Below are 14,399 nucleotides of genomic sequence, written 5' to 3'. Positions count from 1 at the left end.
TAACTAAAAATTTCTTTAGCAATTGATCTTAGAGCTGATGCCAAATCCACATTTTAGCTGAAAAAATAAGCCTCTCTAAGAAGTGAATGGTGAAAACCAGGAAGTGCTCTTATAGCCTTGACAGTGCTATAAGAGTGATAACTATAACTTGTACTCATGTCTTCAGTGTGTTGATGATCTGGGACAATAACCAGTAGTAAGTAAGCTTCTGTGTTATGCTCCAGTATTTTAACATTATTGTAATTCTCGTGCTCAAAGCCCTGTCTCATTTCTTAAATCAGGAACAACGTCTTACAACCTGTTTGAATTTAAGCAACCCTAAGTACTTTCAAAATGAAATTGTTAAGCAAAGAGAACAATGATGATTAAACTTATATGAAGGCACTTAATGTTAAATTAACTCGTAATCTTGGCCATAAGGAGAACTGGTACTGGGACAAAGAAACCACTTTTCTTCTCAAAGTTACCTTTCCAATTCACTGGTGGCCAGTGGTTTGTTTCGCTAATTTGTCATAAAACCAACTTCTACAGTTCTCTGACTGTGATAAATCCTCATTGGTGTACCCAAGAATAGTATATAGATTCTAGACTGTGAAAGTTTCATTAACCCTATTCCATCTGTAGATGAGTTACATTACATACATTGTTGTCAGGGATAAGAACATATAACCTATACACATGTGCACATGTGTGTATGCACACATGGGTGTGTGTTCATGTAGCTGTGTATGCACTCAAGGTCTCTAGATATTATGGATACTCAACAAATTGTCCTAGTAAGAACCATGCTATCTTTTTATGAATTTGATTTTTTCCTTTAATACTCAGTCTGAAAGTCAAAAAGTTGTTTTCTTACTCTATTTTGTAAACTTGATAATCAATAATTGTGTTATTAATGATAACCAGTGACAAGGCAATGAGGATATGTCCGCTCCTCAAAGGTGCCCCTTTGTTTCTTTTTTTTGTTGTTGTTGTTGGGTTTTTTTTGTATTTTTCTGAAGCTGGAAAAGGGGAGAGACAATCAGACAGACTCCCGCATGCGCCCGACTGGGATCCACCCGGCACGCCCAACAGGGGCGACGCTCTGCCCAACAGGGGCGACGCTCTGCCCACCAGGGGACGATGCTCTGCCCCTCCGGGGCGTCGCTCTGTCGCGACCAGAGCCACTCTAGTGCTTGGGGCAGAGGCCAAGGAGCCATCCCCAGCGCCCGGGCCATCTCTGCTCCAATGGAGCCTTGGCTGCAGGAGGGGAAGAGAGAGACAGAGAGGAAGGAGAGGGGAAGGGGTGGAGAAGCAGATGGGCGCTTCTCCTGTGTGCCCTGGCCGGGACTCGAACCCGGGACTTCTGCACGCCAGGCCGACGCTCTACCACTGAGCCAACCGGCCAGGGCCGCCCCTTTGTTTCTGACTGATAAAGATGTTGAATGTGAAGGCTCCGTCACATAGCAAGATGGAAAGATATATGGCTCATTTGGTTCATCCTGACTAGGACGGCCCTTCACTTCAGGTTTTGCTTTGATTGACTAGGCACTGCATAAGCCCTGTGTCTAGGTTACTGGGTTTTCTTTTCAACTTATTACTCACTGGTTTTTCTCAGTGTCAAAATCTAGTGAAGACTGTGCCTCTAGACATGCGAACTTTCCAGAAGCAAAATGTTGTTGCGCCAATCAGTAATCATCTTTTGGCATTTGCAAAGTCAAAAACAAACCTTGCATACCTTTTCTCCCTCAGGAGAATCTGAACCTGGCTCTGAACTCTGCCTCAGCCATTGGCTGCCATGTGGTTAACATCGGGGCCGAGGACTTAAAGGAGGGGAAGCCTTACCTGGTCCTGGGGCTTTTGTGGCAAGTCATCAAAATTGGGTTGTTTGCTGACATCGAACTCAGCAGAAATGAAGGTACGAAGCTTCCAATGTTATTAATGGCATTGCTTCTTATTACTGCATGTATTAAGGGATGTAACAGGTGATGTCAGAAGAGTCAAGTGCAGAATCCTCAATGTAGTTATAATGAATTCATTTTATTAATGTAACAGATTCTATCCCCATTGACCAGATTTTCTAAAAACAATGAAACAAAAGCTTTTTAAGGCTACAGACTAATAATAATGCATTGTTAGAACCTAAGCTCAGTCTAGCTGTCGGCAGCTCTAACCTCAAAAGTGTGTCTCAGTTAATTTTGCCTTCAAACATTTTATTACAAATAAAACTACTTTTAACTTGTATTTTATGAAGTGATTCACATTCATATACTGCAATGATAACAGATTAAGGGAAACTTGGTCTAGTTCTTACCAAGATAATAAAAAATTCCATTTAGAGACGGAGGATGATTTGACTTTGAGTGATGGGTATACAGCATAATCAACTGTCCAAATGATGTGGAGATGTTTTCTCGAAATCTATGTACTCTAGTTGACCAATATCACCCTGTTAAATTTAATTATCTAAATAATATATATATATATTTCATTTAGAATTTCAGAGTTCTCGATTAAATATGCAGCTGGACCCTGGCCTGTTGGCTCAGTAGATAGACATCAACTGGCATATGGATGTCCTGGGTTCAATTCCCAGTCAGGGCACACAAGGAAAGCAACCATCTGCTTCTCTCCCCACCTCTCTTCTCCTTCTCTCTCTCTCTTCCCCTCCTACAGCCAGTGGCTCAGTTGGTTTGAGTTTCAGCCCAGGGTGTTGAGGATAGTTCTGTTGATTCAAGCATTAGCCCCAGATGGGGGTTGCTGGGTGGATCCTGGACCAGGTGCATGTGGGAGACTGTCTCACTATCTCCCCTCCTTTCACTTAAAAAAAAAACAGAACTAAACTAAACAAAAAAATGTAGCTGTGAGTCTTTTTTCTGTTTATTCTGAGCATCCTATCTGCATTTAAATAATTAAAGCACTGTCCTTTAAGACAGAAGTAATAGGTCTTGATAAGTATCATGTAAAACACAATGTTACTTTTTGATATTCAGGTACAGATCCTAACAATATGAAACCTATAGCCAAATTCTAATCTTTATACTTTATGTATATATATAAAGTACACATATAATTAATTTTATTATACACTTTTAAAGTCCAAATCACAATAACTAGTAAAAAAATCCTGGGGTAATATAAAACCAATATATTAAGCATAATATAAAGAAGAAAAAGAAAAACAAGTAGAGAACTCAGAACCCACGTGAAAGACTATCGATCTGCAAATAATGACCTTGGCTAAATTTAAACCTTCTAACTGAGCAAGAAATATTTATTCACCTGGGAAATGTAGAGGAAAGAGTTGATTATACTTTTGGAGCTGCTATAATTATGCAGGTAAGCATTTGAAATATAAAACACCTCTGGGAACAGACAATAGAACAATCATTACAAATTGATCTCTTAAAAGCAAAAAAGTTATTTTCTCATGAAATGTGGTCTGACAGGCCCAGTGGAGCATTCTGAGCCGGTAGTCTTGCTTATTTCCTTGGCTCTTCCACTTTATTCTTAGGCACAGCATTGAGATGCATTGGTGCCTTTTCTTTCTCATCTGAAAAATAGGGATAATAAATAAGCTCTCAGTAGGAAATACTAGTAAAGTATTTATTCCGTGGGAAAAACTATAAGTACCTTTACTGTAGAGAAGTGACATTGCCATCTTTGGCTTTCCAACAGAGCACAGTGAAAGTTATAACTAGTCCTACCAAATTTCCCCTGCATTCATTTTACTTTCGCTTGTGTGCTTCCTCAGCCCTGATTGCTCTTCTGAGAGAAGGGGAGAGCCTAGAGGATTTGATGAAACTCTCCCCTGAGGAGCTCCTGCTGCGATGGGCTAATTACCACCTGGAGAACGCAAGCTGCAGCAAAATCAGCAACTTCAGTACTGACATCAAGGTAGGGGTGGAGCTGGAACGTGACCCACGCAGCAGTGAAGGGAAGTTGGGCCTTCATGGAGAAAAGACAAGGACCGTGGGTCCGTCTGTGTAGACTCTCTGGGGTTAGAGAGTGGCTGATGCTGTTTTGGAATGCTTGCTGTTCTCAAGTTCATGTGCCACACGCAGGTCTGCCCAAAGCCCTAGCAACTGCACAGCAGCCAAGGGAGATGGGTCTTCCTCGGAGTTTTAATATCAGGAAGTAGAGGGACGAGGATAAGGTAGCGGAAGGGCAGGAGATAAGACTGCTTGTCAAGTGTGTGTAGGGCTGGAACATCTTTCTGATATTATAAATGAGACTCTAAGATGGGGTTTTCTTTTAAAAAAATTATGCGAGGACTCTTCTAATTACATTAATACCAGCACACAGAGTGTACCTGCATGCCAGACACTGTTCTGACTGCTTTGTATATGTATTGACTCATTGGTCCTCACAACAAACTTTTGAAATAAGGATTATTATTTTCTCACTCTACAGATAAGGAAACAGGGGTTCCTAAGTAACTTGTTCAGGTTCACAGAGCTGGGGATAGAGTCAGGATTTAAGCCTGGCCCTTGGTCTACCTGGTTCACATGCTTGACCTCTATCCTGTCCTGCCTCTTTAAAACAGCAAGTCGTGAAATTCTTGAAAGGTTTTCTTTTGTACAAACCTGAGTGACTTTTAAAAGATCATGATTCTGGAAACTGCCTGCAGTGAGAATTTACCCCAGAGCCTGCAGAAGACACAATCAGTCCAGCAACAGAGATGCAAGTGGGTCCAGGCCAAGGAAAGCAGGCACTGTGGTTTTCAGTTTTGTGAAGGTCAAGATGAAGGGAAAGGCTGCTGACTTTGATGGCAGATGGACCAAGATAGAAAGAACTCAAGGAGCAGTAAGGAACATCAGAAGGCAGTCCCCAGGAGCAAATGGTGTGAAACGCTGAACGCAGCATACAAAAAACATTTTGGTCTCCACCTCCTCAAAACTTAAAGACATTTTCTCCAAAGAGAGACAGAGGAAAGGTCACGTGACTCATCAGGAATCAACACAGGCTGATAATTCTTTAAGTAATAGCTTCTCCAGCTGTGGACTCCGGGCTTTTAGAACTCAGCGTTGGTCAGGCATGTGACTGAACTTCTAGAATGTAAAGTCCCCCATTTCTTAGGACCTAAGGTAATAATGCAGGTTCACTGTTTCCGCTGCACTCCCTCCATTGGTTAGTAACACTCGCCTAGCACCACCACCAGCCTGGGATTTAACGGGAGCTGGAGACCATTGTCTTCCTTGGTGCTCAACGGTTACTCTGCAATCGTTTCAGCCAAAGTTTTCAAGCTTTTCAGCCAAAATTAGGCTGTTTGATCTAAGACATAAATTTACCTGATTTCCCAACACTGAGAATCTGTGTTCTTCCAAATAATAACCATCTTGGACTTAGGAAGTGTCTGTATGAGACGGGAGCTGGCACACAGCACTTACATAGTGGTTGTGCCTATTCTTATGGGGCAGCTGCATCCCAACCATGTGGCATGTATGTCTGAGCAGCAGGCAACCCTGATGTGCTCTAAAATCACATCAAGTCAGCAAAGGTGGGGAGAATGTTCCCACTAGAGTGAGGGACAAAGTTTCCTTAGGATCTGATGGAAATGAAGTGACTCTTCGCAAGGCTAAACAGATGTCACTCACATGTGGTAGGCAGTTTTTACGTGTGCCTAACACCTGCGTGGAAGTTTCACTTGCTTCAAAATAGCTACAATAAAAACTGAGAGTAGAGGAAGGCAGAAAGAAAATCTGCATGCTGTCATTAAATGAGAATACATTTATAATCGTAAGACTAACATTCCAAGCTTGACTGGGCGGTGGCGCAATGGATACAGCATCAGGCTGGGACGCAGAGGACCCAGGTTCAAAACTCGAGGTCACCGGCTTGATCGCAGGCTTATCTGGTTTGAGCAAGAATCACCAGCTTGAGCCCAAGATTGCTGGCTTGAGCAAGGAGTCACCCGGTCTGCTGTAGCCCCCAGTTGAGGCACATATGAGAAAGCAATCAATGAACAACTAAGGTGCTGCAATGAAGAATTGATGCTTCTCATCTCTCTCCCTTCCTGTCTGTCCCTATCAGTCCCTTTCTCTGACTCTCTGTCACAAAAATAAAAAAATGAAAAAGACTACCATTCCAAGAATTCTTTATGTCAATAAGCATATTTCCAGAATCTAGGAAAACATAGGACTTCAATATCTATATCCGATCTGCTATAACTAAACTACTTTTTCTAGCTTCTAGATAAACATGAAATAAACTTGTCATTTTAATATCTTTCTTTTTACATAAAGGCTGCTCATTTAAAATACTTTTTCTTTTGCTGATTATCTATTTAAATGTATTTTTAAACTCTGCTTTAAACGTTAGCTGACTGACTTCTACAGCAATGTAAAGGTATATATACTTTTCTTATGTACAATTTAACACATGTTAATAAATTTTATTTCTCCCCTAAGAACAAAAGCATAGTATTTACATCTTTGGGCTGCCCTTTGTATATGTTCTGTATTTTTTAATTGTTACACTTATTGTAAAAACAAAAAACCCTCAAATATAGTATATAAACAGGCAAATAGAAAATCCAAATCGGTGAACATTTCCAACTTTGTTAATAAAGTTGTATTCTTGAATGATGATCAAATAAGAAATGAAAAATATTTGCTTTGGGGAAACGATTCTGCTAATTATGTAATTTGAAATTGTAATTTCTTAATTTCTCACAGGACTCAAAAGCTTATTACCACCTGCTGGAACAGGTGGCCCCTAAAGGAGATGAAGAGGGCATTCCTGCCGTTGTTATTGACATGTCGGGACTGAGGGTAAGGCCGTGCCCCCTCCCGTGTTGGAGAACACAGACTGACTCTGCGCTGGCAGCTCCGTTGACCTGTGTGACCCTGACTCCGGGGTTCCACGAGTGGACACATTTGCTTAAAGCCTTATTAGAGCTATTAAAAACTGTTAACAGTATTAGTTAATAACTGTGGGAAGTTTAATCTGGAAATAACTATTAAGGAAAGAAAGAAACCAGTACGATTAGATGCCGTATACCAGGCTAGGCACTTCTGTGTATGTCCCATCATTTAATAGGCTCTGCACACCATGAAGTTTCCTTATTTCCATTTCTAGGTACCTGTTCATTATTCTGGGAATAGATGGAATATTTCTACAAATAAATAAATTTTCACTTTAGTGATGGAAAAAACTGAGACTCAGAAAGGTTAAATAATATATCCAAGATCATATGACTGATTATTAAAAGTTATTTGATCCAAGGCTGGGGATTTCTTTCTCTAGAAATAATAAAAGGAGGAATCCCTACCTGTTGAGTTCCTTCAATGTGCCAGGTATTATGTGAAGCATTTTGTACAACAGCCTCTAATCCTTGTAAAAACATCACTACAGTAGATGTTAAACCACTTTATAGTTGACAAAACTGAAGGTCAGAGAAGTTAATAATCATCTCATGGCCACAGAGCCAGTGTAAGGTACAGCAGGAATTTAAACCCAGGATGACTCAAAAATCCACCCAGCCACAGCCCTGCCTGACTACATTACTGAAGACAATGGGTAAAAATGACAGGCTCGTGTACTTCTTAGAAATGTCTGATTTGAGGGTTCTTAAAAATAGTAGGCACAACATAGGTCTGAATGTTAATGCTTCAGTTTTGCCACTACTTTAATATTAATCTTAAGAAGTCGCCTTATGCATTGTTGTGCCTCATTTAATATCATTGGAGTTAAATCCCGTGAATTAATGTTAAAAAACTCATTCTGAATAGGAAGTAAAGCTCATGAAGTGTGTAATGTACAGTGTTAACTAGAAAAGCATCATATTAAAAAATGATTCCAGATTAAAGTTTTGTTTTCTGAAAATTGGTGTTTTCATAGGCTGTTAAGAGCTTTAAGGACAGTGGACCATAATTTAACAAGAGTCTTCTAATAATAGTCTGCTTACAAATGATAGAAGATTCTCTAGAACTATTTAAATAGACTTTTAATATGTTCAGTAAGTTGTTCTCAAAAGCCAAATTGCAAGGTGCAAGAGTCAAATTGATATTATATATACTATTTATTAATGACGATATATAGCTTAAATAACTCATCACATTTATTTTGTTAAGTTGCAAGTATACCAACTCAATGTGGGAAATGTGGTTGTTAAATGAGAAGTTCTTAGTGGCAGATATAAATATCTTTGATGAATGGAAAATAAGAATATAACCATGAGTCTCAATTTTGTGTCCCACCTATGTATGGAATCATATAGTTCTTAGCTTTTTCTGATTTACTTATTTCACTCTTTAACGTTGTCAAGGTCTATCCATGTTGTTGTAAAAGATCCTATGTCATCATTTCTTATGGCTGAGTAGTATTCCATAGTATATATGTGCCACTTCTTCTTTATCCAATCCTCTATTGAAGGGCATTTTGGCTGTTTCCATGTCTTGGCCATCGTGAACAATGCTGCGATGAACATGGGGGTACTTGTGTTTTTCTCATACCCATATTTTTTAGCTTTGGGGGTATATACCCAGTAGAGGAATTGCTGGGTCATATGGTAGTTCTAAATTCTTAATTTTTTGGGAAACCACCATACTTTCTTCCGTTGTACTAATTTACATTCCCACCAACAGTGAATGAGGGTTCTTTTTTCTCCACAGCTTCTCCAGCACTTGTTATTACCTGTCATAGACAAAAGTGCAGTGGTTACCAGGGAGAAGGGAAGGGTGGAGAAGGGGGGGAGGGGAGGGGCTTAAAGAAAAACAAATTATAGGTGTGACAGAAGATGATTTGACTTTGGGTGATGGGTATACAGCATAATCGACTGTCCAAATGATGTGGAGATGTTTTTTCGAAATTCTATGTATTCTGTTAAATTTAATTGTCTAAATAAAAAAATAGGAATATAATTATTACTTAATAAATAAACATTTTTTGTAGATTAAAAATCTCATGGTCTATTCAAGAAATAATAAAAAGTAAGTTTAATGGTTGAAAGTACAATAATTAAGATCCACTTAATAAATTGTAGAATCTCCTGAATATTTTTAAAAATGAGACAGCCAACCATGCATCTGAAATAGTTCTGTGTAGAAATGTGAGACCCCAATTACTTTACTTCTGAGATTCCTTTTTTTGAGACTTTCTGATTTGGGTTCAGAAGACTGTAAGTAGTAATACGCAGTTATTAAGTGTGTATCCAAGGTTAAACTTCCATTTTTATTTTTATTTTTTGTTCTCCATATCTACTTTGTGCATGGAGAGCCTTGGCCCAACTTTGACACATCCTCTTTTATTGCAGGAAAAAGATGAGATCCAGAGGGCAGAATGCATGTTGCAGCAGGCAGAGAGGCTGGGCTGCAGGCAGTTTGTCACAGCCACAGATGTCGTCCGAGGGAACCCCAAGTTGAACTTGGCCTTCATTGCCAACCTCTTTAACAGATATCCTGCGCTGCACAAACCAGAGAACCAGGACATCGACTGGGGGGCTCTTGAAGGTAAAGGAAGCCAGTTGAGTAAGAGTTGAGAAAAACATTCACAAATCCAGGCAATTCAACATCACCTTCTGAGTGACTATAAACCCCTCACATGTCAGGGAAGATTTACAACCAGGTCACCAATTCTCTGATACGTAACAAACCGAATAAAGTAGATTTATTAAGTCAATAATAGCCAAACAAGAATAGCCAACATTATTATATCACATCCATAATATAGGCTTCATCCAGGATCAGAATTGTTTTAGGAAAGCAATGAATTTAATTGTCAAATGAAATAAATCCTAACTTCCAAAAATCTAGTTTATGTATTTAATGGACTGAGTATTAATTCCTAGAGGCAAGAAATTGCAGATACTCATCATCTAAAATGGTATCTATCTCGTGTAGGACACGCTTGCAGAGGTTTTTGTTTTTGTTTTTGTTTAGTTTCTCTGACTTAGGTAACAGGAGGCACACAATCATAGTTTGAGGCAGAATCCCTGACAATTGTGTGCAATTGGGAGTTAATGCCCTAAGATTGAACAAAAGCATATAGCTTTATCAGTTTCTAATGGGTAAAAGTGCCGGAGCTATTTACTTTTTTTTTCCCATCATGCATTAGTCTCAATACTGAGACAGGAAAATCAAAATGAAGTTAATATTAAATGGATATAACCAAAGAAAGGATGTCCAGATTTAAAGTATTGGTTGATCCTTTTTCTGTAATGCTTTACTATACCTGGAAATGCAAAATTAATTCATATTTCAGCACTGCTACAATTGTCTCATTTGATAAATTGCAGTCCAGGGTCTATTCATTTTGTTGACTCTGAATATATATATAGACAAGCCCTCTAATCTCCCATTTCCAGCTGCCTCTAGAACATCCTTCTTTGGATTCTTCACTGTCACTTGAAATTCAGCATGTACAAAGCAAAATCGATCATTTCTTCTCCCCCATTTTCTTTCTACTCTACCCCATCTCATGATGGAAGTCTCCATTTCCATTCATGGTAGCACTTTTTTTTCTTCAGTCACCAAAACCCTGGGCTCCACTTTGATATCTTCCTCACCCCTAAATGTATCGAATCAGCAAATGCTGACAATTCTTCCTGCAGAATGGCTTTTGATCATTATTTTTTCTTTCTGCTCTTCTGGACTGTTAGTAAATCTTACAGCAACTCTTTCAAAAGGTTTTAGGGGTATATTCCTCCACTCATCAAGTGCTTGAATGTGCCCACATGCTAGCATCAAATACTATCCCCTCTGCTTGTTTAATTTAAATGAATATTGCCTTTCAGACAACCTGCACACTGCCCCCTGGCACACACAATACTGCTTTCATTATAGCTCTGTTTGCTCAAAAATTTATCATAGGCCCTGGCCGGTTGGCTCATGGTAGAGCATCGGCCTGGCGTGCAGAAGTCCTGGGTTCGATTCCCGGCCAGGGCACACAGGAGAAGCGCCCATTTGCTTCTCCACCCCTCACCCTCTCCTTCCTCTCTGTCTCTCTCTTCCTCTCCCGCAGCCGAGGCTCCATTGGAGTAGAGATGGCCCGGGCGCTGGGGATGGCTCCTTGGCCTCTGCCCCAGGCGCTAGAGTGGCTCTGGTCGCAACAGAGCGATGCCCCGGAGGGGCAGAGCATCGCCCCCTGGTGGGCAGAGCATCGCCCCCTGGTGGGCGTGCCGGGTGGATCCCAGTTGGGCGCATGCGGGAGTCTGACTGTCTCTCCCCGTTTCTAGCTTCAGAAAAATAAAAATAAAAATTTTTTATCATAGTAACATAAAAAGAATTATAACGACAGACATTGTCTAATATATTAACCCAGATCTGCTACCTCACACCCAGAGATCTGTGATTCTGGTTCCAGCACTAGACAGCCTTATTCCCACGTACTGAATGAACAACACAGGGCCCTGAAAAGTCCCTTCCTAATGGTTGTACTAAGACTTCACTAGTTGTTCTCTTTGTGTTCCTAGTTACACTGTGTCCTACTCCCACCCCTTACAATACCTCCAGATCCTCTCCCCTTTCCTCTTCGCTACCCAGATTTCACTAGTTCTAGAAAGTGAGGCTCACATTCCTCTCCCCCCAAACCTCACCCACCACTATTCTCACCCTGACCCCAACTCACATAACAAATGTGTCTACCCCGTACATTAGCCCTCTAGCTTGCATGGCTTCTCTTTGATGCCTAAAATTTTTGTTTTTTTCCAGAAAGAATGTAAGCCTTAAACTTTGAATGGTTTCCTCACACAGGATTGTGCATGCTACAAATAGATGCCATAGAAATACTCGTTAAATCAAAATGGAAAAAAATTAACACAGATTAGCAGTGGTCATCCAGATCCATTAGGGTTTATTTAATGAATTCTACTTCAGTTTTTATACAGCCTCTTTAGTTAAGCTTTAATGAGGTATATTTTCGAGGGGCCTGCAAGATAACTGGTCTTCCTTAATTTAGGTGAGACGAGAGAAGAGAGGACATTTAGGAACTGGATGAACTCCTTGGGCGTGAACCCTCGCGTCAATCATTTGTACAGGTAAGAATATTTGCGGACACATCCTGAATGTGAGACACTAAGGCCTTGAAAGATCCCCAGTATTTCAAATAGCGCTACTACGGTGTAGAGTTCTCTTCACAACATGTGTGTACCATGACAAGAAGTAAAGGAGTGCCAAAAGGACCTGCAGGTGTCGGGTGTTCAATAAAAGAAAAACTTACTTTCATACACCAATGTGGCTGTGTGTTTAGCACAAAATCATAACCCAGCAAAGCACAAATGTTCTACATATTGCCAGCCTCGGATCTGCTCACAAGCAGGCAAAACAGTAACTGTTAAGTTTGAGATGATCTCCTATGCCATTTGTTAGAGCCATATTTTGTTTTCTCCTGGAAGCAATGTGTTTTAGCTGGAGGAACATAGGGGTAGTCCTGGGGAAGTCCTGGAGCAAGTCCCCTCAGTGTCTGAGTCCATTTCTTTACCTCAAAAGATGGAGCGGCTAACTCCAATTTTACCAAGCTGTGACTGACTATTCCTTGAGATAACATATAAGTGCCCAACTCACTGTAGGCCTTCATAAATGTTAGCTATCTGAGAATTTTTTTGTGTTTCTTTTTGTGCAGTGACTTATCAGATGCCCTGGTCATCTTCCAGCTCTATGAAAAGATTAAAGTCCCTGTTGATTGGAACAAAGTAAACAAACCACCATACTCCAAGCTGGGGGGCCATATGAAGAAGGTAAATATAGATGTCCCAGCAGGCACAAGCCTGCAAGAGCACCCTGTGACTACTGTATTAAAAGGCCAAACTTAGATCAGCAGTGTTTACCCAGCATTTAAATTATAGCAGAGCAATCACAAACCTAAATAGTCTTGTTAAAGTGAGTCCGCTATATCTGTTGATTACTTATTTATAATTCCATGTTGAATGTCTTTCGAATGACATTACGATGTAAACATTCTAATTAAGATCATTAGAGCTGGGCAAGGTTTCTTTTTCCCCATCAAGATCCTCATTCTAATTTACTAAAGAACTGGAGCTTTGTACCAGCAGTTTGACTTGTACAAATGGTTTGTCTAATGTCAACACAGTAGGAACACATTGTTTTGGCAAAGTAGCAATGGGGTTGGCGCAATTATTTCCTACCATTTCTCCTCTCTGTAATTCTCAATGATCCGAGAATAGCCACAGAATACCTGTCCCACATGTCAACCCACTATGTACATGTAGGATAGAGAATCCAGGTTTCCATGTCACTCGTTATGAATTCAGCTATTTTAGGACTATTATGGACAGGTAACTGAGCACAGATCCCTATTTATGTTGTGTGTTGTAGCCATGAACATGCTCATAATGATGGATTCATTTTGGTTTTGCACTTAAAGCACACTATGAATATTTTGGGGTGGAAATGAAAGTTTTTGTTTAAGAAAAGATGAAAATTTCTTTGACTAATTTAGAATCCTAGAATTGCAGAACCAGGCGAGACCTGGGAGATCATTTAATCTGGCCATATTTATTTCATTTTGTGTCTTTATATTTATTATCTTATTTTACGTAGAATGTGTCACCATAGAAATAATGACATTAGATCGTTGTCCTTTCTCCTCAACAGCTTGAGAACTGTAACTATGCAGTGGAACTGGGAAAGAATCAAGCCAAGTTTTCCCTGGTTGGCATTGGTGGACAAGATCTCAATGAAGGGAACCGCACGCTCACACTGGCCTTGGTGTGGCAGTTAATGAGAAGGTAATGCAACTTCAGGAAATGGACTTTTACTGAGTGTATTATTAACTTAGAGAAGTACTAGAAATTGTTTAGGAATGTGATTTAATCCAGAAAAACTATATTTCAAGCTAAACTTAAAACCGAAAGAGTATTTTTTAATTTGGGGTTTTTTCCCCCTTTTAGTTCTATCAGTTTTGTTTTAGGTATTTTGAACCTCTAGTTACTAGGTTTATAAATATTTTAGATTGTTTTGTCTTCTTAATTAATCACCCACTTTTCATTACCTTTATGCCTGGTAATGTTCTTTTCTTTGAAATCTACTTTTTGTGGTATTAACATTGCCACCCAGCTTCCTGTTGATGAGTGTTAGAATGGCATATCTTTTTTCCATTAAGATCCTTTGAAATTGGATCTAATTTTACTTTGAAATTGACTTGTTGTAATAACAGTCAAATAAATTTGTAATAACAGTCAAATAATATCCCTATTATCTTCAAAAGGAATTTTCAAAATAAGGGGGAAATATGCTACATTTACCTACATATCTGCCATTTCTGGTACTCTTCCTCCCATGGTATAGAGCCAGATTTCTATATGATATTCTTTGCCTTCTAACATTTCTTTTAGTGCAGAGGAATAATTTCAGCTTCTACATGTCTGAAAAGTATTTCATTTTCATTTTCAAAACGTATTGTCTCCATGTGTAGAATTCTAGGTGGATAGTTTTTTCTCAAAGATAGTGTTTACTCTCTTT

General features: G+C 39.6%; 1 protein-coding gene across 3 annotated transcripts in view; it reads left to right on the top strand.

Moving 5' to 3' along the window:
* Positions 1–14,399, top strand: part of LCP1 (lymphocyte cytosolic protein 1) — an 86,865-nt gene that overhangs the window by 59,562 nt on the left and 12,904 nt on the right. For all 3 annotated transcript variants that reach the window (XM_066235223.1, XM_066235226.1, XM_066235225.1), the window contains 7 exons: positions 1,732–1,897; positions 3,734–3,876; positions 6,657–6,752; positions 9,236–9,431; positions 11,878–11,956; positions 12,541–12,655; positions 13,533–13,666. In XM_066235223.1, the coding sequence (XP_066091320.1) occupies positions 1,732–1,897; positions 3,734–3,876; positions 6,657–6,752; positions 9,236–9,431; positions 11,878–11,956; positions 12,541–12,655; positions 13,533–13,666 (929 nt within the window). The remainder of the gene's footprint in view (positions 1–1,731; positions 1,898–3,733; positions 3,877–6,656; positions 6,753–9,235; positions 9,432–11,877; positions 11,957–12,540; positions 12,656–13,532; positions 13,667–14,399) is intronic.

This window comes from Saccopteryx bilineata, chromosome 6 (genome assembly GCF_036850765.1).
Source record: "Saccopteryx bilineata isolate mSacBil1 chromosome 6, mSacBil1_pri_phased_curated, whole genome shotgun sequence".
Classification (NCBI taxonomy): Eukaryota; Metazoa; Chordata; class Mammalia; order Chiroptera; family Emballonuridae; genus Saccopteryx; species Saccopteryx bilineata.
The sequence above is the reverse complement of the archived record's forward strand: the minus strand, read 5'-3'. Positions and strand labels throughout refer to the sequence as shown.